Source organism: Lissotriton vulgaris, chromosome 5, assembly GCF_964263255.1.
Source record: "Lissotriton vulgaris chromosome 5, aLisVul1.2, whole genome shotgun sequence".
NCBI classification, from domain to species: domain Eukaryota; kingdom Metazoa; phylum Chordata; class Amphibia; order Caudata; family Salamandridae; genus Lissotriton; species Lissotriton vulgaris.
In genome coordinates, this window is record NC_141693.1 from 1761768526 (window position 1) to 1761795982 (window position 27457).

At 45.1% G+C, this 27457-nt stretch overlaps 1 protein-coding gene across 11 annotated transcripts in view; it reads left to right on the forward strand.

Moving 5' to 3' along the window:
• BRCA1 (BRCA1 DNA repair associated) overlaps positions 1-27457 on the forward strand; it is a 510976-nt gene that overhangs the window by 243392 nt on the left and 240127 nt on the right. For 9 of the 11 annotated variants that reach the window (XM_086924044.1, XM_086924048.1, XM_086924045.1 and 6 more), the window contains one exon: positions 49-223. The exons of 1 other annotated variant lie outside the window; for it this stretch is intronic. In XM_086924044.1, coding sequence (XP_086780170.1) covers positions 49-223 — 175 coding nt within the window. Of the gene's footprint in view, positions 1-48; positions 224-17718; positions 17850-27457 lie in introns of all 11 variants that reach the window. One more of the 11 variants, XR_015296056.1, reaches the window with a different exon arrangement.

The following is a 27457-nucleotide window of genomic DNA, read 5'->3' on the forward strand; positions in this document are numbered from 1 at the left end:
CGCAGTGGGAATGATTGAGAACATGGTACCACATTTCTTCCATAACAGCAGCGAGAAGCCATGCAGAATAATTTGGATAAACTTCAGAAAGAAATGGCTGCCCTTCAGGCTGTGCTGGAGCAGAACGAAACGCAAAATCTGATACCACAGAAAGCTCCAGGCGGTGGACCCCAGCAGAATGCAGTAGGCTGGCCCAAAGAGACAACGGAGTACCCCGATAAAGGTACGTGAGTGGCAATAACGGGGCTTTAAGTGGGAAACCCAAACTGTTAGAACATGTAATTTTAACTTCATATATCTACTGAATCAACTATTCACACATCTTTGGACAGTCACACACCCCCCAACGAACCACACACACTTTCACTCTCCCATACAAATACTCAGTTAACTAATCAATAACTAATATAGACTTTCACATAGCTAGTAAGCAACTGGAGAACCAGTTTACACAACAACTGACAAAGTGATACAGATATTCGCACAGTTTAGTCCCTATCCACTATATTTAGTGAGACACTATAAATTGGTCAAGTAAACAGTCAATTACACTGCTACTAAATCCTCCATCCAAATATTTATTTATATATATATCCACTCATTCTTCAATGCAAATTGCTATAGATATAATGCATATTTAAATAAAGAAGCAAACCAAATTCACTGGATGATGTCATCAGTGATGTCATCGTGATGTCATTTGAGATGTCATCAGTGATGTCACTGACCATGTCATGAATGATCTAATATGTGACATCATCAGCAGTGCATTGCGGGTGCGCAAAATATAGTAAGTCCAACTAACTATATAGGAGCAATTTCAATCGTTTTGTATGAGTGAAATGTCCAGCAAACTACAACACCCCTAAAACTTTTTTTGAGTGAATTTCAAAGGTTTTTTTAAAGCTAATTCCTAACTATATAAGGCCTGAAACCTATGGTTTTTTCAGTGAATTTCAAAGGTTTTTTAAATGCTAATTCCTAACTATATAAGGCCTGAAACCTATGGTTTTTTAAGTGAATATATATATATATATATATATATATATATATATATATATATATATATATATATATATGTGTGTGTATGTATGTGTGTGTGTATATATATATATATATATATATATATTACCTACTGGCTGTCGCCAGTAGGTATATATAGTTAGGATTTTTTCCCTATGGGATTTTTGAAAATTCTATGTCTAATAACTTTGGCGTTTGTGGACGGAATCGGCTGAAATTTTCAGGAAAATGGCACATTTTGTTTCTGAGCAGCCCTTGAAAATTTGGGGGGGTTTCGTCAAGGGGGGGCCGAGAAAAAAGGGGGGTCCCAAAACGCGTTTTTCCCATGTTAATTTCCATAGGGCGGTTGGCCTCACTTTTAGCTCGAACGGCTGAATGGATTTGCACGAAACTTGGCAAAATTGTAGTGACTGTTAGCCCGATGTGCCTTTGCTAGGTCTCAATATATGTGCTTCAGTGGATTTTGAGAAATTAACGTTCAAAAAAAGATATATATCTGTAACAGCGCTCCGGGCTGCGCTCCGGTTCGCGTACTTTTCGCGAAACGGAACTTTGCGATGCGAAGCTGATTGGCTCTCCGGTGTCTGTCAACATTCTAAACAGTCCGGAGCGGCCGCCATCTTATCTCTCGGTAAGATCGAGAGAGAAGAAGAGGTGAAAAACGAAGGGGGAATGTAATGAAAGGGGGCAAGGTAGACCCCTCTTGACCCCCTAGGAATGATGTTGGGGTTATTAAAGGGTCCCGTGGGGAAAATAAAAAAAAATGATTTTTCACGGTAGAAGCGCTTCCCGGGCCGCGAACTGGGCCGCAAACTGGTAGCGAAACGGGAATTCGCCATTTTGTGTTTCGTTTTAATTAAATTACTAGGTATAAGGGGGTGCGGGAGACGTATCCTGATCCCTTATGTTTTCTGAGGGTGGCTGAGGAGGCTCATATATGTTGATACATGTCTTCCAGCGGCAGTGCCTGAGCGTTTTTTTTTTTTTGCTGCGTGACGTCTGTTAACGTTCGATTCGATGGAAATCAGGAAGTGTTGACCGCCAATTTGTCACTGCGATAAAATATTTTGTTATAAATGAATCCTTATTGATAAATATTGTCTGCGCCATCTTGCCTTTTTTCCAATGCCACAATTTTGTCGTGCACGGCAGCCATTTTAGATGCCTTGACCAGACCCACTCTCTGCACGCCGTCGATTCTCAGCACGGCTCCCCACCCTCGCAAGCATCTCCCCCACGCACTGGTCACCCCCGCTCTCTCTCTCATGCATGGGCCATAAACTTCCCCCTATCTGCGCTGCTCTTCCCTGAGAATCACACCCTGTGCCCGCCCGACACCTCCCTTTCACCCTATTCACTACCGCACCCTCTGACACTCCTCTTCCTCTGTGTCCGATTGTCCAGGCGGGTCCCAGGCTATCACCTAGCCCTGCGGATGTAGTTTATGGCCCCAGCTGTAGAGAATCCAGACATGCCAGCCCTCCCGATTCAGGCGTGAGACTACCGATTTCAGTGCTAGTCTCCCGCCTCCCGATTCCTGCAAGCAAAAACCCGATTCCTCGGGGGTTTCAGCTGACAGGGCTTGGTATTGTGTTACGTGTTAATTCTTCCAGGAAACGTCAGAGGGCCGATGCAGGGGCTCTAGAAGGGGTGATAAACCATTTAAGCCTCATTAACAAGCGCATGGTCTTTTAAAGATCTGTGAAGTACTCGGGGCGGCGGTGTGTGTGTGCCCTCTTTCAGGAGCGGGCGGGGGGGGGGCACTGCCAGCAACTTGCCAGGCCAGGCAGTGTTCAACACTTGCATCACCCTTTCTCTGCCTGCTATTGCGCTCCATGCTTCGGAAAGGTAAGAAAAAGAACGTGCATTTGAGTTTGAAATGTCCGATCCTGTAGCAGCACACTTTCAAAGCCCACACATGACAATAACCCGATTCAAGGCCCCATTCACCCGATTTTTTAATAATATATAGCACTCCAACAAAGTAGTAGGATTATAAAACTTTATTAACTTATAAATATATAGAACGCAACAAAAACTGTAAATACATTTAAACATTTTTTGGAAAAAAGAAGCAACAATGGTCAGTAGCTGTCTTTTGTGCGAATAGTCCCAAGGCAGCACAACGTGCTGAGTTCTGGACGGCACCCAGGTGATGTCACCTGGGTGCCGCACTGGTTTTTGGTATCCTACAATGCAGCTCAGAAAAACAGCGTGGGGCGCCCCGGGGGGTGCGCGGGGAGGCCTCGTCAGTAGCAGTCTGTTGTGTGAATAGTTCCAAGGCAGCAGAACGCGCTGAGATGTGGATGGCACCCAGGTGATGTCCAGTAAACTGCCGCACTGGTTTTGGTATCCTACAATGCTGCTCCGAAAAACGGCGTGGGGCACCCCCGGGGGGGGGTGTGGGGGAGGCGGCGTGAACGGGCCTCCCCAGGTGGCGGCCATCCAGCTGAGTTGCGCCCGCTCTTGCGGCTACAGCGTCTCGCTCACCATGTAGTTGAGTTGCGCCCACTCTTGCAGTGCAGCGATAGACGGCTGCCACAGGACTCTTAAAATGGCGGACGGCTCTTCGGATTTGGGCCTGGTCCACTAAAATGTCCCTGGGACACCTTGGAACTCGGACGCTTGCCTGCTAGGGCTTGGGCTCCATTCTCGAAAGCGTCCCCTCAGCCGTGAAGATTCTACAAAAGTCTTGGGGGCCCTCGACTCCTGCAGGCTTCCGGTTGGGAGCGGCTGCCATGATTGCTCGCGGAATGACCACGACGGAGCCACGAGATGGTGGTGCTTTCATGCTGACGCCAGCTTCAGTCTGAAACATCCAGAAACAAGGTGGGGCTTTCATCGTTTGGGGAAAAAAAAATGTTCTAAACCAATGAAAAGTGTTATTTTTAGGTCATATGACCAAGCCTTCCATCTTTAGGAAACCAAAAGTAAAATGAACCAATGAAAAGTTTTATAAACAAGTCACATGACCTGTTATGCGGCATAGGGCTACAAAAAGCGTAGAAAATCCGTTGGCACGTGAGGCGGTGTCAGTAGCGGACCGATGTGCGAATAGGCCGAAGGCAGCACAACGCGCCGAGATCCGGATGGCACCGAGGTGGTGTCCAGCAAGTTGCCGCACTGGTGTGGCCATCCTACAATGCTGCGCCAAAAGTCGGCGTGGGGCGCCCTGTTGGCCTGTGAGGTCGCGTCAGTCAGTGGGGGCTGTGCGTCTCCCCCAAGATGGAGGCTCCTCGGCTGCAGTGGGGCGCCCCTTAGCGTTTCACTCGCCGTCCAACTGAGTTGCGTCCGCACTTGCGGTTCCAGTAGGCCGAAGGCAGCACAGCGCGCCGAGATCCGGATGGCACCGAGGTGGTGTCCAGCAAGTTGCCGCACTGGTGTGGCCATCCTACAATGCTGCGCCGAAAGACGGCGTGTCCAGCTGAGTTGCGGTCACTCTTGCGGTACAGTGACTCGAACGCGCCGAGATCCGGATGGCACCGAGGTTGTGTCCAGCAAGTTGCCGCACTGGTGTGTCCATCCTACAATGCTGCGCCGAAAGACGGCGTGTCCAGCTGAGTTCCGGTCACTCTTGCGGTACAGTGACTCGAACGCGCCGAGATCCGGATGGCACCGAGGTTGTGTCCAGCAAGTTGCCGCACTGGTGTGGCCATCCTACAATGCTGCGCCGAAAGTCGGCGTGGGGTGCCCCGTTGGCTTATGAGGTGATGTCAGTAAGTCCTGGATGTTGAGTGCCATAGTTGATAGTTCTGAGCAGTGTTTGTAACACTGTCTGAAGCTTATTTGCACCTGCTGCAGCTTCACTATTGTCCTGGTGTGGCCAAAGATCGCCCATGACATAGGCGGCCGGCTCCCGAGGTCCGGCTGAACATTTTTCCTTTTCCTTTCTGCATCTTGTCCCACAATCCGTTTGACCTGAAGACACGACCAGGTCCCTGAATGTGTGCAGGGGGACGTTATTGATTGAATCAAAATGGCGGCTTCACACAAAGCTGACTCAAGCGTTGCTGTTGATGCTATACAGACAAAAATTGGTTTTCAGTTTGTACATTCTTCCGGATTTTTTTTTCCATCCAAGGCTGATTGGGAGTTTGTAGAACAATGGCTTCAGATTTTCAACATACTACTCTTCAACATTCTTCCTAAATGTAACAATGTGAGACTCACTAGGAGAACGGCTGTTTATCTTTCCTTTCAAAATGCTGCCAACAATATTTTCTAAATGGAAGACACCATCTTGTAGCATAAAGGGCCGAAAGGGGTTCTGGTCTGGCCGATGGTTGGTGGAGACATTTTGACTATATCTTGGACCTGCCCGGCCTCGCCCAAAATGGCGCCGGTATAAATGGGACTCGTAACTCCTTGTTGTGTACTGGTTAAACAACCTTGATATCACGAGATATGAATGTAGTTTTGATGCTCATGGCGGGCGGGGACGAGAATTGATAGAATATTTCGACATCCCTATTGATATTAAGTTCTGATGTGTTATTGATTACTGTACTATTGAAAGTTCGAATTAACGTCACCCATGGTACTTGCCCGCAAATGTATATCTAGATAATTTTTTGTAAGTGGCCCTGTCGTATTTTAATTACAAAATGTATGTCCACCGATTCCGCAACTGTTAGACACCTTAGTTCTTGCAACCTAATGGCCCGCTCGTTACGTTCCTCTACAATGTAAATGTCTCCTCATCATATACGAGTTCAGTTTGCTCCGTGGCCGGCCCACGTGGTTATAGGCCCGTATTTGTATACTGACATTTTCACAATAAATGTTTTTAAAACAAAACATGGTAGTAGTATTTACATTGGTAAAGTTTTTACTTTTAGTCACTGTTTTCGAATCAGTAAAAGGCAAGTGAAATAAAGCAGTCCAATTACATGACGGATAAAAGGTATAATACGTAGGAACGCAGTAAAGATAAATGGTCAAGGGCAGTTGTGTTTTCCACTCCTGCAACATAAAGTGATCGATAAGAATCTGATAATCAGGCGTATCGGCGACTAAGACAGCAGGCCGAGCCTCTTTTACTCAACGGCTCCGTCATGGGACGAAGAAACGCCCTTTTTCTCGAAAAAGGAATATATTTTACTTGCAGGACAGTTGTAAATCTTCCGGGAAAGTACATTAGCCTGGAACATTATAACATATATGTTTAAAAAAAAATAATGTTCGAAACCAATAAAAAGCGTAATTTTTAGGTCATATGACCAAGCTTTTCATCATTAAAATAACAAAAGTAAAATGAACCAATGAAAAGTTTTATTAACAAGTCACATGACCTGTTATGCTTACGTTACGCGCTGCGCGCCCCGGATTGCTTCCGGGAAGCTCCGCTTCGCGCATCGGAGCACTTCCGGGTGCGCTAACGCGGCGTGTCATATAACGCATTACGCGACAACGTAGGTCAAGAATATAGTCAAAATGTCTCCACCAACCAGCGTTCGGAACACAACCCCTTTCAGCAGTCCAAAAAGTTCTGTTAAATGACAACAGAGGGGACAGGCAACAAGAACCATCAGTCAAAGAGGGGAGGGCAAGTTCTTCTCTACCGGGTCATGTTGGGGCGCTACCGGAACTGATCGAAGGGGTAGTCTACAGTGTTTGTGGATGTTTCAGACTGAAGCTGGCGTCAGCATGAGAGCACCACCATCTCGTAGCTCCGTCGTGGCCATTCCACGAGCAATCATGGCAGCCGCTCCCCACCAGAAGCCTGCGGGAGTCGGGGGCCCCCAAGACTTTTGTAGAATCTTCCCGGCTGAGGAGACGCTTTCGAGAATGGGACACAAGCCCTATCAGGCAAGCGTCAGAGTTCCAAGGTGTTCCAGGGCCATTTTAGTGGACCACGCCCAAATCTGAAGAGCCGGCCGCCATTTTGAGAGTCCTGTGGCAGCCGCCTATCGTTGCATCGCAAGAGCGGGAGCAACTCAACTACATGGTGAGCGAGACGCTGTAGTCGCAAGAGCGGGCGGTAAACAGCTGAATGGCGGAAGAGGCACAGTGTAGCAAAAGCGGGCGGAATGGCAACGAAAACGGTAAAGGGGCGCCCCACTACAGCGTGTCTTCAGGTCAAACGGATTGTGGGACAAGGTCCAGAATAGAAGAGTCATCAAAAGGCAAAAAGTTCCGCCGAACCCCGGGAGCCGGGGGCGATCTCAGGCTACACCAGTGCTATAAGACTTGGGGAGGGGGTCGGAGCCAAGCGTCTTCTCCGAGTCCGTGCCATCACACCGCCCCTCGGGGGCCTCCGTCAAGCGGTTTAGGGAGGTACCATATCACATTGTTTTCAAATGCAGTCAGGTCCACAAACGGCCCTCACTTACTTTGAGAATAGTGAAGCTGCAGTACGTGCAAATAAGCTTCAGACAGTGTTACAAGCGCTGCTCAGAACTCTGAACTATGGCACCCAACATCCAGAACTTATGCCATTTGAGAATGGCAGTGACATCGAAGCAACTCAGGGACCAAAATCATGAACGTACTTTCACGTATGAAAATCTTACTTGGGGAGGGGGCAGGAGCCAAGCGCCCCCTCCCAGTCCGCGCCACCACACCGTATGTTTTTAAATCTGAAGCCATCGTTCTACAAACTCAACCAACCTTGGATGAAAAAAAACTAGAAGAATGTACAAACTGAAAACCAGTTTTGGTCTGCATAGCATCAGCAACAACGCTTGCTATCAGAGTGCATGAGTTTCATGCTCTATCGATTGAGCTAGCCGGATCGGGCAACAAAAAGTATAAAATAGTTATGTAAATAGTTATTTAATAAAATGTTTTACCCTGTTACTTTGCTGGTGTGTTGTATATATTTTTAATATTTGCATAGGGTTTGTCGTTATTTTGGGCGGGGTGGGCGACGTAGCCGAGCTGTCTTGCAGCCCTCATGGTGTGGAGCTCAGTTCATCTCACTATTTTCGTATTTCTCATGAAGGGTTGTTCCTAATGTTTCTATTTTAGCGAGGTCAAAAAGAGATTCAATTAGTGGCCTACTGATTTTGCTCGATTACTTTTATTTTTTTACACGATTTTTCACGATTTTTCACTATCTGCAAAGACTAAACAGAGTATTGCGACTTTGTGCTTGTTTGTAAATAGAGAATGAACCAAAGAGAATCAATTGTAAAACAGTAAATGCTTGGATAACAATCAATCAAATGGAGAGACAAGCAGGCACGACGGATTACAACGGGGGTAAAGGCCTGCGTTAACTACCCTTCACTATCTGCAAAGAGAGAGTACTACTAAGAGAAAAGAGGGGAGGGGGGGGGGCAGCGTTCAAAGCACATCAGCGTGCATAAACACGAAAAAGTTTTTACCTATCACGTACTTGACCTTTGACAGCTTTTGATATTTGCTATTAAAAAACCATTGAAATTCACAGAAAAAACCATAGGTTATAGACCATATATAGTTAGGAATTTGCATTTACAAAACCTTGAAAATTCACTGAAAAAACCATTGGTTATAGACCATATATAGTTAGGGATTAGCCTTTTCAAAACCTTATTTTACTCACACAAAACCATTGAAATTCCATATATAGTTAGTTGCACTAACTATATATCGCGCACCCGCAATCCACTGCTGATGATGTCACATATTACATCATTCATGACATGGTTCGTGACATCACTGATGACATCTCAAATGACATCACTGATGACATCACTGATGACATCACTGATGACATCACTGATGACATCACTGATAAAATCACTGATAACATCTCATTTGACATTACTGATCACATCACTGATGATATCATTCATGTGATAATACCATGAACCTCTTCAGACTCTAATATAACCTTAGATACAATCAGTGTAAACAGACAGTCACAGACTGTCACTCATCCATGGAGTTACTCACACACCTAGTCAGTTATGCAAAAAATCAATCACACCTCCATTTTCTCAACTATACAGTTATACACACCTTACTTATTCAAACATATACTAACACATATTTACTCTCTTATACAATCCCTGATACATGTTCACAATGATCCATACAGCCACTCACACATTCACTGGCTCTTATGCACAGTTATTTATATATGTCAACTCTCACATGTATTGTGTTTTACATATGTACTTACTTTGACATGTAGCACTGAGATATCCATTCACTCACCAATACACTCATGCACAGTCAACCGCCCATACAGCTGTTTCCACATGCACTTTTGAACCCATACATATAGTGAATCAACTACTCACACATCTATGTACAGAGTCACACACCTCCCAGCCACCCATACACACACACACTCAGTGTCCCATACAAATACTTGGACAACCAATCAATAACCCATACAGTTACTCATATAGCTACTGATCAACACATGCAGCAGTTTGTAGAACAACAGATATAATGATGCACAAATTAAGACAGTTTAGTCACTAACCCATGCACTCAGTAAGACACATTTAATCATTCTCTCATACAGTCAGTCATGCACCTACTAAATCCTTCTTCCAGACACTTATACATCCACTCATTCTTCAATATGTAAGACATATTTTAACTTTACAGAAACATACAGTCACTGGATGTTGTCATCAGTGATGTCATCAGTGATGTCATTTGAGATGTCATCAGTGATGTCATTTGAGATGTCATCAGTGATGTCATTTGAGATGTCATCAGTGATGTCACTAACCATGTCATGAATGATATAATATGTGACATCATCAGCAGTGGATTGCGGGCGCGCGATATATAGTTAGTGCAACTAACTATATATGGAATTTCAATGGTTTTGTGTGAGTAAAATAAGGTTTTGAAAAGGCTAATCCCTAACTATATATGGTCTATAACCAATGGTTTTTTCAGTGAATATATATATATATATCCATACAACACACTTGTCCTTTTGAAGAGCCACAGCCGGAAAGTTTAAACGCCTTTATTGTGGGGTAAAGCAGTACAGCAAATGCAAAGTCACGCACTTCCAGAAATCTTGCCCAACGCATTTCGAACGACAAAGCTCTTGCTCACGGGCACTGGAACAAACACAGGCAGGTAAGATGAGGAACCCATGTATGCCAAACGGCATGCTGGGGCTCGTAGTTCCTCAACGTTCACCCCAGTGGGTACTGCCTGTGCTCGTGTTGTAAGGACAAGTGTGTTGTATGGATTTATAGCGGCCGCGTCCGGTCGCGAAGAAGCCTGCTGCAAACTCAGCGTATCCGGCACCTTGAAAACATCGGGTGCACAGGAGCGGAAAGGCCGTTTGGAGGTGATTCACTTGCAGCACAACACTCAGCAAGGCTACCTTCAACCACTGGGGTTTTAAATTATGGATTACTTTACAGACTGTGGCAGTACCCACTGGGGTGAACGTTGAGGAACTACGAGCCCCAGCATGCCGTTTGGCATACGCCTATGTGGGCGGGACTTGAAAAAGACTTATTATGGGTTCCTCATCTTACCTGCCTGTGTTTGTTCCAGTGCCCGTGAGCAAGAGCTTTGTCGTTCGAAATGCGTTGGGCAAGATTTCTGGAAGTGCTTGACTTTGCATTTGCTGTACTGCTTTACCCCACAATAAAGGCGTTTAAACTTCCCGGCTGTGGCTCTTCAAAAGGACAAGTGTGTTGTATGGATATATATATATATATATATATATATATATATATATATATATATATATATATATATATATATATATATATATTCCAGTAGAAGGCTAGTGGAAGCCGAAACGAAACACGTAGACCGTCCTATTTTTGGGCGTTTTGCACTGAAAACAATACCTTTGCTGTGGTGCCGTGACTTTCCCAGTGCAAAGATTCCTACACGGGATGCGAAGAAACTCCATATATATATATATAATGCCTATGGAAAAAGAGGCTAAAAAGGGACAAACTGCATTGAGATTTTCATTTAAAATATTCCACAACCATTCAACATTTCTGCAATACAGGAAATGAATCTTTAAAGAGTAATAAATAGCCTTTATTTGTAAGGAAAAAGCAAGGGAATGGAAGGCAATGTTAGCCAATAGGCTGCATTGAAAATCATAACCACGAAAACTGCCACCGTGCCTTTAAGACCTCCAGGACCTCCTGAATCCCATCATGACCCACGGATGACTGTTACGTCAGGCCTTTTTTACACTGACATGAACATTCAGAGGATAACCCATATAACAGCTGCTGTCTTAAGTATTCGTCCGAGGAGGAGGGAGGGTTGCTAATGACTTTGATGAATACTCCTCCGAAAGGGAACTAGGATTACAGGTGAGCATGTTATTCTTCTCTTCCAGTGGATACTAATCAATAGTCATAACCACTGAAAAGAATTGTTGGCCCATCCTACACCCCTGTGGATGAATTGAACCATTGAACAGCAGGTTAGAACACATTATCCAATGAGATTTCTTAAAGAAGCCTGCCCTACTTGAGCATCTGCCGGAGTGTCTGAGTCACTACAGTAATGCCTAGCAAATGTATGTACCATGTTGTAGCCATGCAATCTGCAATGGAGACATTTCTCAGCAGAGCAGCAGTAGCTGCCTTACCCATCAGAGAGGGCCTTGGGTCTAGATGGTAAGCACTTATTGGCTAAATAGTAGGCAAGCACTATACAGGAGACTATCCACCTAGTAATTGTTTGCTTGGAAGAAGCTATATCAGTTCTGACATAATGGGGTGTACTAACGTGGAAAGGTTATGCATGTTAATAAAATACACTTTTAATTTAGAAGAGACTTTATTATATTTTTACACATTTTCTGCCAGATGTCTTTAAAAATGAAGGCGTTACTACAGTTAAGCAGTGCAGGACACATTAGTTTCTCCCTTTCTTCAATTAACATTTGAATAAATGCATGCCTGTTTATTTAACATATTTTTTTGCCGGTAGGACTAAGTCGAGTTAAGACAGCCCGGTGGTAGTGCTGACCAGGGGGCCGCACGAAAAGGTCAGGTGGGCCACATGCGGTCCCCGGGCGATACTTTGAGTATCACTGAGATAAGATAGCCACTTCTTCGCAGGCACCAAACCTCTTTTCCTACCTACTTTTCTCCTCTAAGAACTGGTGGACAGTCTATGTGGACATGGCCTCCAGTGCCTTGATATACAAAGGGCCCCCACACTTTTATGTGGAAAAGACACAGGAGGGAAAAATACACAAAGAAATATAATCAAGGGTCCTACCTGCCTCAATCTCTTTCACAAAGGAACAAATCCAGACCACACTTTGCTTATTTGTTTATTCATAGCATATTACTTTGCCATTTGTATTTATTGTTCTTTTTATCATCCTTCCCCCAAAAACATTATTTGTTATTTATTACAAATCAGACATATATTAATTTCTTTATATCCTACACGGTATTAGTTTTTCAATTATTTCATTTTCACATTCATTTTACAAATTTTAAACGAATACCTCAAAACATCACAGCTTTATACCTCAAAACATCACAGTGCCATTTGACCTCATATATCACACTCTCTACTAACATCCCATTCACACTGCAAACCATACTTTCATCGTACACTAATCCTGAATAACGACAAACGTCCTAAATACACCAGCGAAGTATCTATAATTGTCTTTCTGGTGTAGTGGCGCTGGACTGGACTCACTGAAAGTCAATGCACGATTCATTGGCATTTAATGTTATGTTACCACCTTCTTCAGCGGCATATTGTAATTAAATGTGTATATAACACATCAGGGGCCGTATTACAGAAGGTGCCCCGGGGTCGCCACGGGCGTTTGTGCCTGTTTTGCATGACTCCGGGCACTTTGATATTATAGAAGGGGGCGCAGACGCTTGTGCGTCCCCTTCTATATTCACTTAATGCACCAGTGCTACCTTCAAAGTGTGTTCCCTCATTTGCACAGGGGCATTCCCTATGCAAATGAGGGAATTCCTTTGGCCCTGCGCCATATTACAGACGCGGGTGCTGAGTCAAAGAAGCCTTCAGGAGGCGCACTGACTGCACCATTTGAGAGTAGTGACTGCACCCTTGTGAGTAGACCTCTATCGGAGGGTAACGGGGGGTCCCATGGACCCCCTCCAGACATCCCCTTGAAAGTGCAGGCGGGTGCCGCCTGCACAGTGAAAACACAGAGCAGCTGCTCCGTGTTTTAACATGAATGCGCTGCCCTGGGGACCGCATTCACACCGTAATAGCGCGCATTACCATTGTTTGCAACTGGCGCTCCTTTTGAAAGGCGCGCCGGCCGCAAACAATGATAATGTGTAATACGGCCCCAAGAGGGCAGAAGGAGAAATCTAAAAAAGCAACGAAAAACTGTCAATGCTGTTAAATTCATCATTTACTTACATGTATGATCTGTTCAATATTTTTAGTTAATAGGAGCAAAGCTTCCACATTATTTAGAGAGAATAGCATAACTGGACTATCCCAACACCACAAGGTGCTCAAACAATGCCGTGCAAGTAGACGTGTCTCGCATCATGTCGTTTTTTTAGATGACTGCGCATACTTACCTTTGTTCAAACCTCTATCTGCAGAAACCTGGTAGCAAAGTAATAGCTACCCCCTGCAATAGTATTTGTTAAAACCTTTTGAAAGAAAACACCATAGAGTGTGAATTCTAAAAGGCCTGCAGGTAGTGACTCCTATACAAGCACGACCGGAGTAAAGCACACATTACACCTTGTAGGAACTCGAAACGCACCCTTAAGGGAGAAGGGAAATACTCCCCTACTTCCCTTAGAAAAATTTTCAGGAGAAAAAGAGTTTACACTCTCTTCTATTTCATCAGAATGTTGTGTGATATCTCATATATTTCAGGAGAAAGAGGAGTGACTGGGATGTCAGTCAATACGGAGCTAACTGAAAACAATCATTTGCAATGCAATAGGTCTCGCATTAGGAAAGTTTGAGCTATTGGTCTTGTAAATTAATTTTTTTTAAATTTGTGTTGGTTTTGAAAATAGCTAAATTAATAGCTTTGTCATTTACAATGCCAATAGTTATAACTTTCACAAATGTGACACCTATAGCATTTGTAATGCAACATGTTTTGTATTTACGTGACTTAGATGTATTGATATTACAAACAACAATGGCTTTTAATTTTTTTAAATAATTAATACTTAAATAAAAGTGATTGTAATTTATAATGGCAATAGCTTAAACTTTTGTAAATAACTTTTGTGAAGATTATGTTCAGTGTATTTTATTGTGACGAAAATCCAAGAACAGAAGTGAAATATTAACATCTTTTTGTGACATTTGTAATAAAGCTTAAAACATTGAGAGAACATATTTGAACCAGTGATGCTGTGGTGGCGCTGAGTGATGCTGTGGTGGCGCTGAGTGATGCTGTGGTGGCGCTGAGTGATGCTGTGGTGGCGCTGAGTGATGCTGTGGTGGCGCTGAGTAATGCTGTGGTGGCGCTGAGTGATGCTGTGGTGGCGCTGAGTGATGCTGTGGTGGCGCTGAGTGATGCTGTGGTGGCGCTGAGTGATGCTGTGGTGGCGCTGAGTGATGCTGTGGTGGCGCTGAGTGATGCTGTGGTGGCGCTGAGTGATGCTGTGGTGGCGCTGAGTGATGCTGTGGTGGCGCTGAGTGATACTGTGGTGGCGCTGAGTGATGCTGTGGTGGCACTGAGTGATGCTGTGGTGGCGCTGAGTGATGCTGTGGTGGCGCTGAGTGATGCTGTGGTTGCGCTGTGATGGTGCTGTGGTGGTGTTGTGGTGGTGCTGAGTGATAATGTGGCGGTGCTGTGGTGGTGGTGGTGCTGAGGGGGGCTGTGGTGTTTGAGTGATAATGTGGTGGTGCTGAGTGATGATGTGGTGGTGCTGAGTGATGATGTGGTGGTGGTGCTGAGTGATGATGTGGTGGTGGTGCTGAGTGATGATGTGGTGGTGGTGCTGAGTGATGATGTGGTGGTGGTGCTGAGTGATGATGTGGTGGTGGTGCTGAGTGATGATGTGGCGGTGCTGTGGTGGTGGTGCTGAGGGGTGCTGTGGTGTTTGAGTGATAATGTGGTGGTGCTGAGTGATGATGTGGTGGTGGTGCTGAGTGATGATGTGGTGGTGGTGCTGAGTGATGATGTGGTGGTGGTGCTGAGTGATGATGTGGTGGTGGTGCTGAGTGATGATGTGGTGGTTGCGCTGAGTGATGATGTGGTGGTTGCGCTGAGTGATGATGTGGTGGTTGCGCTGAGTGATGCTGTGGTTGCGCTGAGTGATGATGTGGTTGCGCTGAGTGATGCTGTGGTTGCGCTGAGTGATGCTGTGGTTGCGCTGAGTGATGCTGTGGTTGCGCTGAGTGATGCTGTGGTTGCGCTGAGTGATGCTGTGGTGGTGCTGAGTGATGATGTGGTGGTGCTGAGTGATGATGTGGTGATGCAGAGGACAGAAAGGCACAAAAAAACGAGTCTAACAGAGGGCAAAAGGGCAGAAAAACCAGGGAAAAACGAGTCTAATAGAGGGCAGAAAGGCACAAAAACCCGAGTCGAACAGAGGGCAGAAAGGCACAAGAACCGAGTCTAACAGAGGGCATAAGAGCAGAAAAACATGGGAAACACGAGTCTAACAGAGGGCAGAAAGGCACAAACGAGCATTGGTGAAGCAAAGAGGTCTTGTCTTGCAGGCTGCTGCAGTAGATAAATGTAAAAAAATCATTGCAAGCCTATGCAACAAAAATAAAGACCTAGCTGCTTATCCTTGCAATTAAATACATTTAAAAAATGAACCATCACATAGAATTTTAACTGAACAGTAGGAGTGCTTATTAGCAGGAACGTGTACAAAGAACAGGTATAGAAACTTTTTTATTTTAATGCACATAGCAGGAGAGTACGATTCATATTACCAGAACAAAGATACTAATAGCTTTGTATTTCTGTAAAGTGAAGACGTATCATAAGCACACAAACAAAATACAAGCAGCGATCTCGAGAGGTTGTGGGGCAGGGTGAAGGGTTAAGGGGTAGGAAGAGATGACACAGGCTGGGCAGGCTGCGATCTGGGTGGGGGTTGTGGGGAAGGGGTGAAAGAAGAGACGGCACAGGGTGAGCAGGCTGCCTCAAGCAGGAAGCAGGACGCTTTGATGTGGTGTGCGAGGCGGATGGGGGTGGGAGGTGGGGGAGCAGGGGAGCAAGCGATTGGGAGGGAACCAGCCACAGACTTCATCTCTAATTAATGCCAAGGAGCCAGAAGAACAGTGTAAGGCTGCGCTTAAGAACAGCTCGTCGTTCACAACGCAACCCAATATATTGCACACATTTAGCTAATCGTAAAGAAGCGAAGTTGCTTGCATTCTTTGCAGATGGAAAATCAATGTAGTCAACAGAAAGCCGTGTGCCGCACTTACCCATTTCAAAGTACGCCTGAGGAAGAGCACTTAAGCATAGTCGATTTGTACATTTAAGCATGAAATGGGAAATGAAAGTCAAGAAAGGGTGGGAGGGCGGGAAATGAACGGCAAGCAAGGGTGGGAGGGCAGGAAATTAAACAAGTAAAATAAAATAAAGTACACTGGGAGGGGGGGGTGGAGAAATGCGAGAGACGGCCTGGCGGCCGTCAAAGTGAAAGTCCGGCCGACCGGCCGTGGGAAGTGAATAAATTAGGGGAGGAGAAATGCCTGAGGCAGAGCGCACGCTGGGGCATGCCTGTGGGAGGGAGGCTGGTGGCTTTGATGTTCACACGCTTTTTAGGTCAATGCGCTTGCGCATTGAGCTTGCTCTTCACGGGCACAGCATCAAATCACCCGATGGTTACGCTCTGGTTAAGCCCCAATATCTCTTGCAAGCTCAATGCGCAAGCACGTTGACAGGCTCGACCTAAAAAGAGACAAAGCACAAAGAAAATAAGGGGAAACAAGGGCCCTCAAAATGAAGTGCCTTCTGCATAATACATATGCGCATAGTAGGAGCACGCTCCATACTATATTAAATCGGCGTTAACCAAGTCCACGGACCTTCACACAACTAACAGGGAAATCCTTCACTTGAGGTTCCACTGTGGTGTCTCGCAGGCGGAGAGGGATGACTTTCTCCTTAGATTCTTCTCATGAGTCCGGCAAGTATGAGTAATTCAACTAAGGGGGGGTTAACCTCTCTTTTCGAAGAGAGAACAAATAGATAAGTTCACCAAAAGGAAAACAACAACTGGAAAACATTGAAAAAATTCGAGGAGGCAGATAAGGAGAGCGATCCAACTACCCCAAATTGTCTGTTAAAAAAAAAAGTTTGTAAATCTCTCTTGACCAACAATCTGTCTAAAAAACGATTTATTACTTCCATTTACCTTTTTCCTCGCTCTATCACTTGCCTTCTTCAGTCTTTCCCTCATTGGTGTCAAACAGGTAAAAAAATGGTAGAGTTAGACACAACTCCTATGGACATACAGTGTTTTGTATTGGATGTACGAAATGTACTTTGCTGTTATTTGCGCACAATACATTATGTGTGGTACAATGTATGCTGATGGCTGTATGACTTTGCAATATTTATTTTTTTTATTTTAAAATCCTGAGTAATGCCACAATGTCTATGTGACCGGCTCGAACTGTGCTTTATGCCCTCCAGTTCGCCAGTGGTTTAAGTGGGATAAAAAGGCGTGGTGGGTATCTTTAAAATAGGCGTGGCCCAAGAAGCTTAACTAGGAATCCCATTTAATGAACTCTGCCTATTTAATGAAGGACGTGGATTGAAACATTTGAACTAGAATCCTGTTCTTTACACAGGGTGCCACTTGGCCAATATTTGGGTGCCTCGCTGAGTTTTCTGTTATTTCGTCTGAACACGTCGCACAACATTGAGCACTGACCTCTAAAGCAAGCCAAACAAGTTCACCGGTACTCGCTAGTAGTATAAGGTAAATGAGTTACAACAATTATGTTGTGAATAATTCGAATTGAAAATGTTTCAGTTCTGAAAATATGATTTAAGCTACATATCACTAAAGTCTGCGAAAGGGGTACTGATCTTCAGAGTGTCTAAATTATTCATTTTCTCCACTTCCCCTTACTTTTCTCTGTAGTCTCCCAATCTGCACCCTTTCGCTCCTGGCATCTTCCTGAAATCCTTCCTCTGCATGTCTCCTTCGTCCTGTATGTCCCCTTCGTCCTGTCCTTCCTCTTCCATCTCTGTATTTTGACTCTGCCCTGCGTGTTCTTCCTTCAGTCCTCTACTCTTCATCTTTGTTTGTCTCCTCAGCTGTAAACACAGTGTCTCCTTTTCCTTTGGCGCTGTCTACATTTCAACAGCCATGTACAACTCTCGCCCACTTTCCATACAGTGGCAACTACACTTGACACGTGTGACGATCACTCTGGGTGCGCTATAGAGAGGCCAACGTTTGGATTTACATCGATTCTAATCACCGCTAAGACCCACTGACAGTGACTTTGAGAAACTCGCACTGCTTTGATCCCCCCTCCACAGCTGTAATGCCCCACATCAGGAACACCAGCCCATAAGCTGAACTCACCAAGACACTTGGAAATATACAATGCATGAAAATAAAACTACAGAAACAAAACACCTGGAAAAGCAAATAGCCTTAGGGGAATGCACAGTGAGGTGAAATACCTACAATGTAAGCGGGGACTGCATCGCTGACGTGGATTACCTCAAGGGTTGTTAAAGACAGTGTTGAGACATTGATCATTGTTTTTGCCTTTGCCATTAAGGAAATGAATTTAGGGCCATGTGGGAACCCTTTTCAAGGTCTGTTTTTAAGTGCCCCGGGTCGGAGTGCACTTAACCAAACACTTCAGGGATCCGGGTTGAAGTCATCCAGTAGAGTCATACAAAAGAGAGGAAGACTTTAGAATCTGAATAATAAGGGTTAACAAGAAGTAATCCAAGATTATCCTAATCCTGAAAGAAATTAACATATGCCAGAACAGGATACATTTACCCCTTTCCCAGATGCAAGCATCCAGACAGCCAGAATGGAGTCTAGTACCATAGTCCTAAATCCCAGTGCGCCTCCTTCTCCAGTTCCAGCTCGTAGAGTTATCACGAAATTTGAGCAGCTGCCTGATGAATATCTGTAATGGACCCGCCACAGGCAGTATCCCAGGCGTTCTCCTCTCATGGGCCTCGCCCGCTATGAGCCATGGAATGAAACACCTAAAGTCTTGTTTAACACCCGGATTGCCACCTTAACTCAGTGACTTGGGTAGCGGTAAATGCCTTCCTTCCCTGATGGCCTGTTCCAAATCTAATCGGTTCTCACACAGCTGATACTGCCCTGAACGTGAAAGATAGATGCCCAGGGCTCTAGTGATCACCAGTAAATGTAGGGCCCTTAATTTAATCTGACGTTGAATTGCGGGTGGAGGGGGGCGTGGCAATGGTATACAGCGTTCTGCTACAAGGATGACAGCACTTTGGAAAGACACCTAAACCTAGACAGAGTGTCCGGTCCAGAAAGATGTGAAAGTAGGAAAGTCATGACAGTCTGGCACTAGCTCATGGAGCCTTTTGTAGAGTAGATTGCCACCTGTAAAAGTGGCTCTGTACATACTGCACCAAAGGAAGGTTCAGTGTGCACAGAGTCCACAGTCCCCAGAGGTATGGCAGAGGCTAAAGTTAAATATACCATATGTCTAGAAAAGTATGAATAAGTGTCTCACAGGAGTGGCACCCACCTCACCAGTCAGGTTGTGACTACAACTGGGTGACTGTATCCCACTTTGTGAAACAGGACAGGGATCTCCCAGTTGTAGAAGGACCCTCACTCACCACTAGCTGGTGACATGCTTCATCACGGGGTCCCCACTGGGGCGATCTAGTACCACCCCAGCGTGCTACAACGCTTGTATTGCAGCGGAGCAGGATGTGGTGGATGCAAAAGGTGCCCAAATCAAAGTGTTATCACCACACTTTGATTTGGGCACCTTTTGCCAATGGTTTTGTATATAAAAAATAATTGTTTATTTTAGAACCACAGGTAGGTATCATAGATACTTTCTCAGAATGAGATGTTGCAATTGAATACTTTCAAATAGCAATAGACTTTTAAATGCAATTGATACAGTTGTTGCAATAGGCAACACAAGTTAAACACAATTTAACATTGAGCTCAATGGGAAGTTTTAAGTAAATGCAATAAAATCACTTTACGAATGTTTTTCTTACTCAGGGCTGGATCCTGGATTCAGCCCTGGTGCATTTCCTGTAAACAGTTGAAAGAAATTGTTTTTGTTACACAGGCGATTTTTAAGGAATGTTAGTAGGTTTTGAAAATCGACAGAAGAAATCCTGGAAAAAAATAGGCAATGTTATCCTATGGGAGGAAATCAGGTTATCAGAAAATCACGGTTCTAATTACTTTTAAGGGTCAGTGTTGGGCACCAAAATCCAGCACTGGGATCTCTCCTGATAGCAGGTGAGTAATTTTGTTTTCGTTTATCGGACGATTTTTAAGGAATATTTCAATGTTCAAAACTCAACACTTAGAAGAAATTCTGAGTGAAACCCAGCTAATGTTACCCTATGGAGAAAATCAGGTTAGCGGTCTTTGAGTAAGTACTAGGCTGACATAGTTAAGGTTCTGGGGGTGGACTCCGGGGTCTCCCAGGGTCAGATAGGTACAGTCGTTTACACCCTCAGCGGCACAGGGGTAGCTGGGTGCAAAGTGAGTAGGCCCAGTGTTATCCTATGGAGGATAGGGGGCCTTTGGTTAGTGGCTGCTAGCAGGCAGGCCACACAGCTGTGGGAGCTGAGCTCCTGGTCACTTACACAGGGCAAGTGGGGAAGTAGGATAGGACAGTTCTGCACTTCCAGTGGCACTCAGACGGCAGGGTGCTTTTGGGCCGTCGGGCGCCCAATGTATTTCAAAGGAAAAGCTGCAAGATGAACAAAGGCCGCAAACTCGGGACGGAGATTCTTCAGGTGCGACCACCACTTCAAGAGTTAAGTTGGGAAGCTGTAAGTTAGGTAGCCACCCAGGAGTTTGGGCACAGGAGGCTGTGGGAGCCGGGTGCTGGGGTGTCTGTTGGTGTCGGGAAATCTTACCCTCAGCTGGTCCGGTTGGAGGGGTCCCTGGTTGTGAGGCTGCAGGCGTCGTCCGGAGCATCGAGGAGGGTCCTTGGGTGCTGGATTCGTGGTCACGGTCGCTGGGGGGACGTCCTCGTGGTCTTAGTTCACTCAGGCACAGGCCGGGCTCGGTGGGTGCATAGTGTGCTGGATTTGCGGTTCCTGGCTGGCACCAGGGGTTGTTGCTGTTTGAGCAGAACCACTGCTCATGGGGGTCCCAGTCTTTAGATGAGCAAGGCAGTCTGGTCCTCCGGGGTTTTTGAGGTTGCTGACCACAGGAGACGCCAGGATTTAGCAGGAGCAGGTTCGAGGGTCGACAGGCCTGTAGGGCTGGGGCCAAGTCAGTTGGTGTCGTCCTCTTGTTAGCAGCTGCACAGCAGGTCTTATTTCTTCTTGTTCTTCTTGTTTCAAAATCAGGATCTGAGGAAGGAAGTTCAAGGTGCCCCTAAATACTAAATTTAGGGGCATTACACGTAGGGCAAGGGCATGGACCAATGGGTCCCTGTCCTGGGGTGAGTACACCCCCTAGCCTGCCACTCTCCAGTGGGAGGGGGCAGGAGCCCTACCCAATCTCTGATTGGGTAGGGCTCCCCATTCTCAAAATGGCGAGAGCCCGGAGTTGTGCTTTACCTCGCCTCTCCCACCTAAGGGTTGGGGTTGGCAGAGGCTGTCATACCTCCTTTCCTTCCTTTGTTTTTCCCGCCTGTCTTCCCGCCAGAGTGGGGTTCAGAACCGGTGGGATCCAGTTACTGAGTACAGCAAGTGGCCTGGAGAAGCTCACAAAGGCGGAATGCCTTTGAAGCTCCCTCTGCCCATCCTGGGGGAGGAGACCTAGCACCTCGTCCCAGGATGTGCATTGTTGCAGGCCTAAGAGGGCTGAGGGCTCTCTACCCAGGGGTCCAGCAACATGTCTGCTGGGTGGCAGCCTAGGCAGCCTCTCAGTCAGGACGCTGGTTGTGGGTTAGTTTCAGGGGGCAACTCTAAGTTGTGGATTTAATGTGCTGAGAAGTTTGATACTGAACTTCTCAGTCTTTAGTGTTGCCATTATGGTGCTCTGGAGATCGTAATGACAACCTCCCAGCACCATATACTCTTAATGGCATCACTGCACTTACAGTGCCCAGGAATGGCCCTGTGTTCCGTAGGGGCACAGGGCTCATCCACTTGTGGCCACACCACTGCATAGTGCACCCAGCTGGAGAGGTGACTGAGGTATGCCAGGGCAGTGTTTGTGGGCATGGCATAGGTGTGTGCCATGTCGACTCTCTGTTTAGTTCTGCACCAAGACACTCAGCCTGCAATTTCAGTGTGTGTATGTGTGTGTCAGGGTACAGGGTACAGGGCCTCCAAGTGTGGCACAGTAAGTGCTGCAGCCCTTAGGAGCCTTCTCTGTTCACAGTGCCCTGGGTACGTAGGGTACCATTTACCAGGGGCTGACATGTGGCCAGAGATGCCCATTGGGTTTAGGCTTTAATGCAGTTTTAGAGAAGGAACACGGGCCCTGGGTACATGATTGGCAGGAACCCAGGGAACACTCACTCAAAGTACATCAGCAATTCAGCAAAAAGTGGGGGCATACTATGCAAGAAAGACAGCACTTACTCACACCACCTGCAAGTACAATTTGTGGTTTCAGAAGGGATTACGGTGATGGTAATGTTCGGGAAGGGGTCAGAGATTCAATGACTATCCTAGGTAGAGACACTCTTTAGATGCTTGATGTCTGCCAGCCTTCCCTAGAGTACTTAAACCCTTTATAATGCTCCATGTATTCACAAGTAAGTAGCATCCACTAGTCCCATAACAATCCCCTCTTGCTGTATCGAAGCTTACATCGTGCCTTGCAGTTCCATGGAACTAGCTCACTATCTTGGCACCAAACTTGACATAACGCCTAATGATGATCTTATGCCCTGCTCTTACCCTAATTGTCTTCTCCCTATCCAGGGCTTCTTCTCCCTATCCAGGGCTTCTTCTCCCTATCCAGGGCTTCATTTAAGGACATTTCTAGGACCTGGATTTGGACATCTTGCATTCCATCTTGCATTTGCTGAGCAAGGGAGCTGAAGTAAATTCCACCTGCTACCTTGAGAGAGGGGGAGACAGTTGAAGGAGTGCTGTCATTTGCAGCATGCTTACTCTTTCTGACGAGTTTCTCTTTCAGCTTCACAATCAAAGGGTACTCTCCAATGACTCCAGGATCGCCAGTCCTTAATACTTCATTGGTTTCATGTTTTGTGTGTTGGGGGTTATTAAGCACTTTGAGATAAGCTTAGGTTGACTGATTTCAGGGTCCTGTTCCTTTCATATTGTGACGAAGACTTATGGCCATTTTCTCAAATTCCGAGGTTAGATTCATTGGAGGCCATCGTCTCTGCCGCCATCAACTGATAACATGTTGAAAACTCAGTTGGAGGTCCACCACAAGCTTTGTTCAAGGCAGTGCCTTCAGCCTTTATCAGTTTACAAATTAAATCACTGCTCTTTATGTTGATGACTATTTTTGTTAATACATAAACAATGCTGATAAATTATAAATATTTCTCGTTTATTAAGTCTTTATCGATCCTTATGCACTTGAGCCCAAATTTTAATTTTCTTTTTCCCTTGATCCAAGTTCCACTGTGATCTCTGGAAATCTGGATCATGTCAAATCCGCGATAAACTGGTCCCCCATTCATGTTTGCGAGACTTACTCTAGCCCAGTGTCTAGCTCTTGGAAGTTAAGCCGTCTGAGCTGATGCTGACCATTTTGTTTAGAGGACCATTGATCAGAAGTGTGCCAGCTCTGAAGAAATAGGCAAATTGTCATGAAAATCCACTAGATGGGATGAGTTTTTTTATGTGGTCTTATATGTCCTCACTTAATAACCAGTGAAAGCGTTAACAAGCATTTGCAATGCAATAGGTCTCGCATTTACGAGAGTTTGAGCTATTGGCATTGTATTGGACTGACTGACTAACATTCTCAGAAATGCCCGATGATACAGAATCTCTTTTGCATACGTTATACATCGCAAGCTAGAAGAATTAATCAGCCAAACATGTACAACATTTGACCTATCAAATGGTACCTACAGAGCTTAAGACCTTCTGCTTCCCAGCTATATCAAGAAAGGTAGCGCTCACTTTGTTCTTGCCCTTAAAAAAAGCAGATGTTATGCCACCTATTTACACAATCACATCCCAAAAGAATGACCTATGCACATATTTATTTGGCAGAATTACTCCTTATGCTTTTTTCTGAATTAGCTGTAGATATACCTTTCGGTTATTCACTCAAATTAATTGTTGTAAATAGTTGATAAGCTGCCCACTTTCCCTTGCTGTTTGACGTGTTAATAGTACACCAAGAGCGTACTTGATTTGGGTGAGTTGTCCACTCTCTATCTTTGCGGATGGTGCATTTCTTCTTTAAGATCGCTGTAGGCCAGACGTCAACTTATCGAAACAAAAAACGCAATCTAGATACCCAAAAAGCCATTGCTCAAATGAGGTTTGTTGGCTCACAATGAGATGAAATAGCCAGGTATGACTATATGGGCATCAGATGTATTTGTTCTGTTTTATGTACTGACCAGACACAGGCATATCTGAAACAATAATACAAAGCTACCCCTGTTGAGAGGTAGACCCCCTAGTGCACAGCGTTGAAAAGACACAAAGGTCTAATGATTTGAAACAGAATTCACAAATGTTCAATCCATATGATTTACTGGTTCATCAAAATTCAGAGAGTATACATCGAGTTCCATGTATCTAACATCGTGATCCAAATGCAAAAGAAGTTCGTCATCAACAGAATAAAGATCCGAAATTTATAAATCCCAATGCATTTCGGGCTAAAACAAAAGCCCTTCCTCAGGGGATCGCTCTACAAACAAAAGAAATAGCCATAATCAAATCCAACTCAAGTATCATCAATAACCTGCATGAGCAACCATATACAATCTCACAAACAAACGAAATAGAAACAAAGTGTGCTCAATTGAGCAGCCCGATTTCCCAAGAAGCATGTAATCTCAATAAACGGTGAAAAAACGAGTGTAAAAACGGACAGCCAAGTGAAATCAAAGTATGGAAATCCAAACAATGGAAAGGCTCAAACCAGCTAAGTTACAACAGAATATCAGACCCAGTGAAACACCGTACGAAAACGGAGCGGTGATTAATGATGTTAAGTAAAAGTGAGGAAAGATTCCCAAGAACCCGCTGACCAGAGTGTTAGACGCAGGAGCAGCCACACAGTAACGTGCGCGGTCAGAAAGACTGTGAAGGTGGGTTAGTTAAAATAAATAAGTCCCCAGGACAGAGGTACTTACAGTGAGCGTTGGAAACGCGAACCCTGTTAAACGAGCCGGACCACGAAGCAAACGTGCCGGAGCAGTGAAGGTATAAGAGACAGCGTATAGACATAGAAGATGGACTGTGGTTAAACTGAGTGTAAGCGCCATCTTGGAATGGTGAAACAACACTCGACAGATAAACAGCAGTTACAAGTCCCACAATAATCAGTAAGGTGCACCAAGACGAAAACAAAAGTAAAAAAGTAAACAGAATTGGAGGAAGAAACGTACAAGAGTAAACAAAAAATAAAAAATAAAAACGCACAATATTCATGAGAATGATAGACAAATGTAGTGTAACACAAACATGAAAATTCACAGGTAACACAAAAATTCCATGCGGTCATTGAGCCCGTGCGGCTGCATGGTCGCCATGTAACGAATCCAGAAGTTTTCCCTCTTCAATAAAGTTTTTTTGTTGTCGTGTGTCACTGGAACTTGCTCAAGGATGAGATATTTCAATTGAGCAATAGAGTGGTTGTGTTCCAAGAAGTGAGTGGCAACAGTAGATCTCATATTCCCAGTCCTGATATTGCTCTTGTGTTCTAACAAGCGTGTCCTGATTTTTCGTTCAGTGTGTCCCACGAAAATTCCGGAAATATAAGAGAGACACCATAGATTATAAGCTCGGCGAGGTGTACACTTGGGCAGAAGCGTACGCCCGCCGACGCCCAAATCGCCCTTACAATCCGTACTCCGCAACCGAAACTTCGTCATCTGATGGTGACTCAACAACACGCAAAACGACCAGGCCAACTACTGAAGAAGCAGCACAACAACCTGGCACCTCAAGCTCTGCTGTTCATTTTTTAGAACAGGATCAGGATCAAACCACCGACCCCGGCGGGGCAAAACCCGCAGAGGTCGAAAAAGAGCAGGCCAAAACAAAGAAAGGCAACAGACGCAGATGAACGATCATGAAAACTTGGTGATTAACATCTCATCTACCCAGCTCAATGAGGAAGAAGTTCGTGTTCTTCAAAAAGGACAGTCATTTGTTCCCACTGCTAAGACCAACACTTTGGAACTCGAAGTGAGCACCTTCAAACTTCTACGCAATGTACGTTTGAGACATTATTTTCAAAACGTAATCACTACCCCTTCACGTGATGATGACATGCTAAGAGGACTACGTCCCCACAGCACCTTTATGGCTCCCGTGAGCCACAAAATAATAGACACATTTGAAAATCTTGTGAAGAGTGACATAGCCAAATTACCTTTTCAATCCAAGGTGAAACGTGAGAACTTGACCAGAGCTGAAAAAAATGTTATATCAAAAATTGCCAACAATTCCTCCATTGTCTGCCAAACTGCTGACAAGGGCGGTGCTCTAGTGATCATGGATTTGACATACTATACTGAACAGATTGAGATACACACATCTGATCTCAACACATATGCTCCTTTACCTTCTGATCCCACCAATGAGTTTCTGGGCACACTCATGGGAATCATCAACCAAGCTTTTGACAATGGTACCATCAATGACCGAGCACGTCGGTATCTCACTCCCATCAACCCCAAACCACCTGTGTTGTACATGTTACCGAAGGTGCACAAGCACCCCTCCAAACCACCCATGAGACCGATTGTCTCTACCAGAGGCAGCATTCACGAAAACACCTGGAAGTTTTTAGACAAATATCTACAGCCATTTGTATTGAACACGAGATCTTATGTCAGAGATACCACTGACTTCTTGATTAAACTGCAACAGGCCACCAGCTGTCTTCAAGATCAAGAACTGATACTGTGTACCGTGGACGTGTGTTCGTTATACACGTCCATACCCCATGACTTGGGTTTAATGGCGGTTGAACATGAACTTTCGCACTCCAACCTTGATTCTGACTTACAGGTACTGTTGATGGAACTATTGGTCTTCACCTTATACCATAGTTACTTCTCAGTATCTGACAAATGGTTCCATCAGCTCTGCGGGACGGCTATGGGCAATTGCACGGCGCCGTCGTACGCTAATACCTTTATGAAATCTTTTGAGGAAACCCACATATTAAATCAAACAGCTTGGAGTGACAGTGGGAAACTCTACCTGAGATTCATTGATGACATTTTTATGTTATGG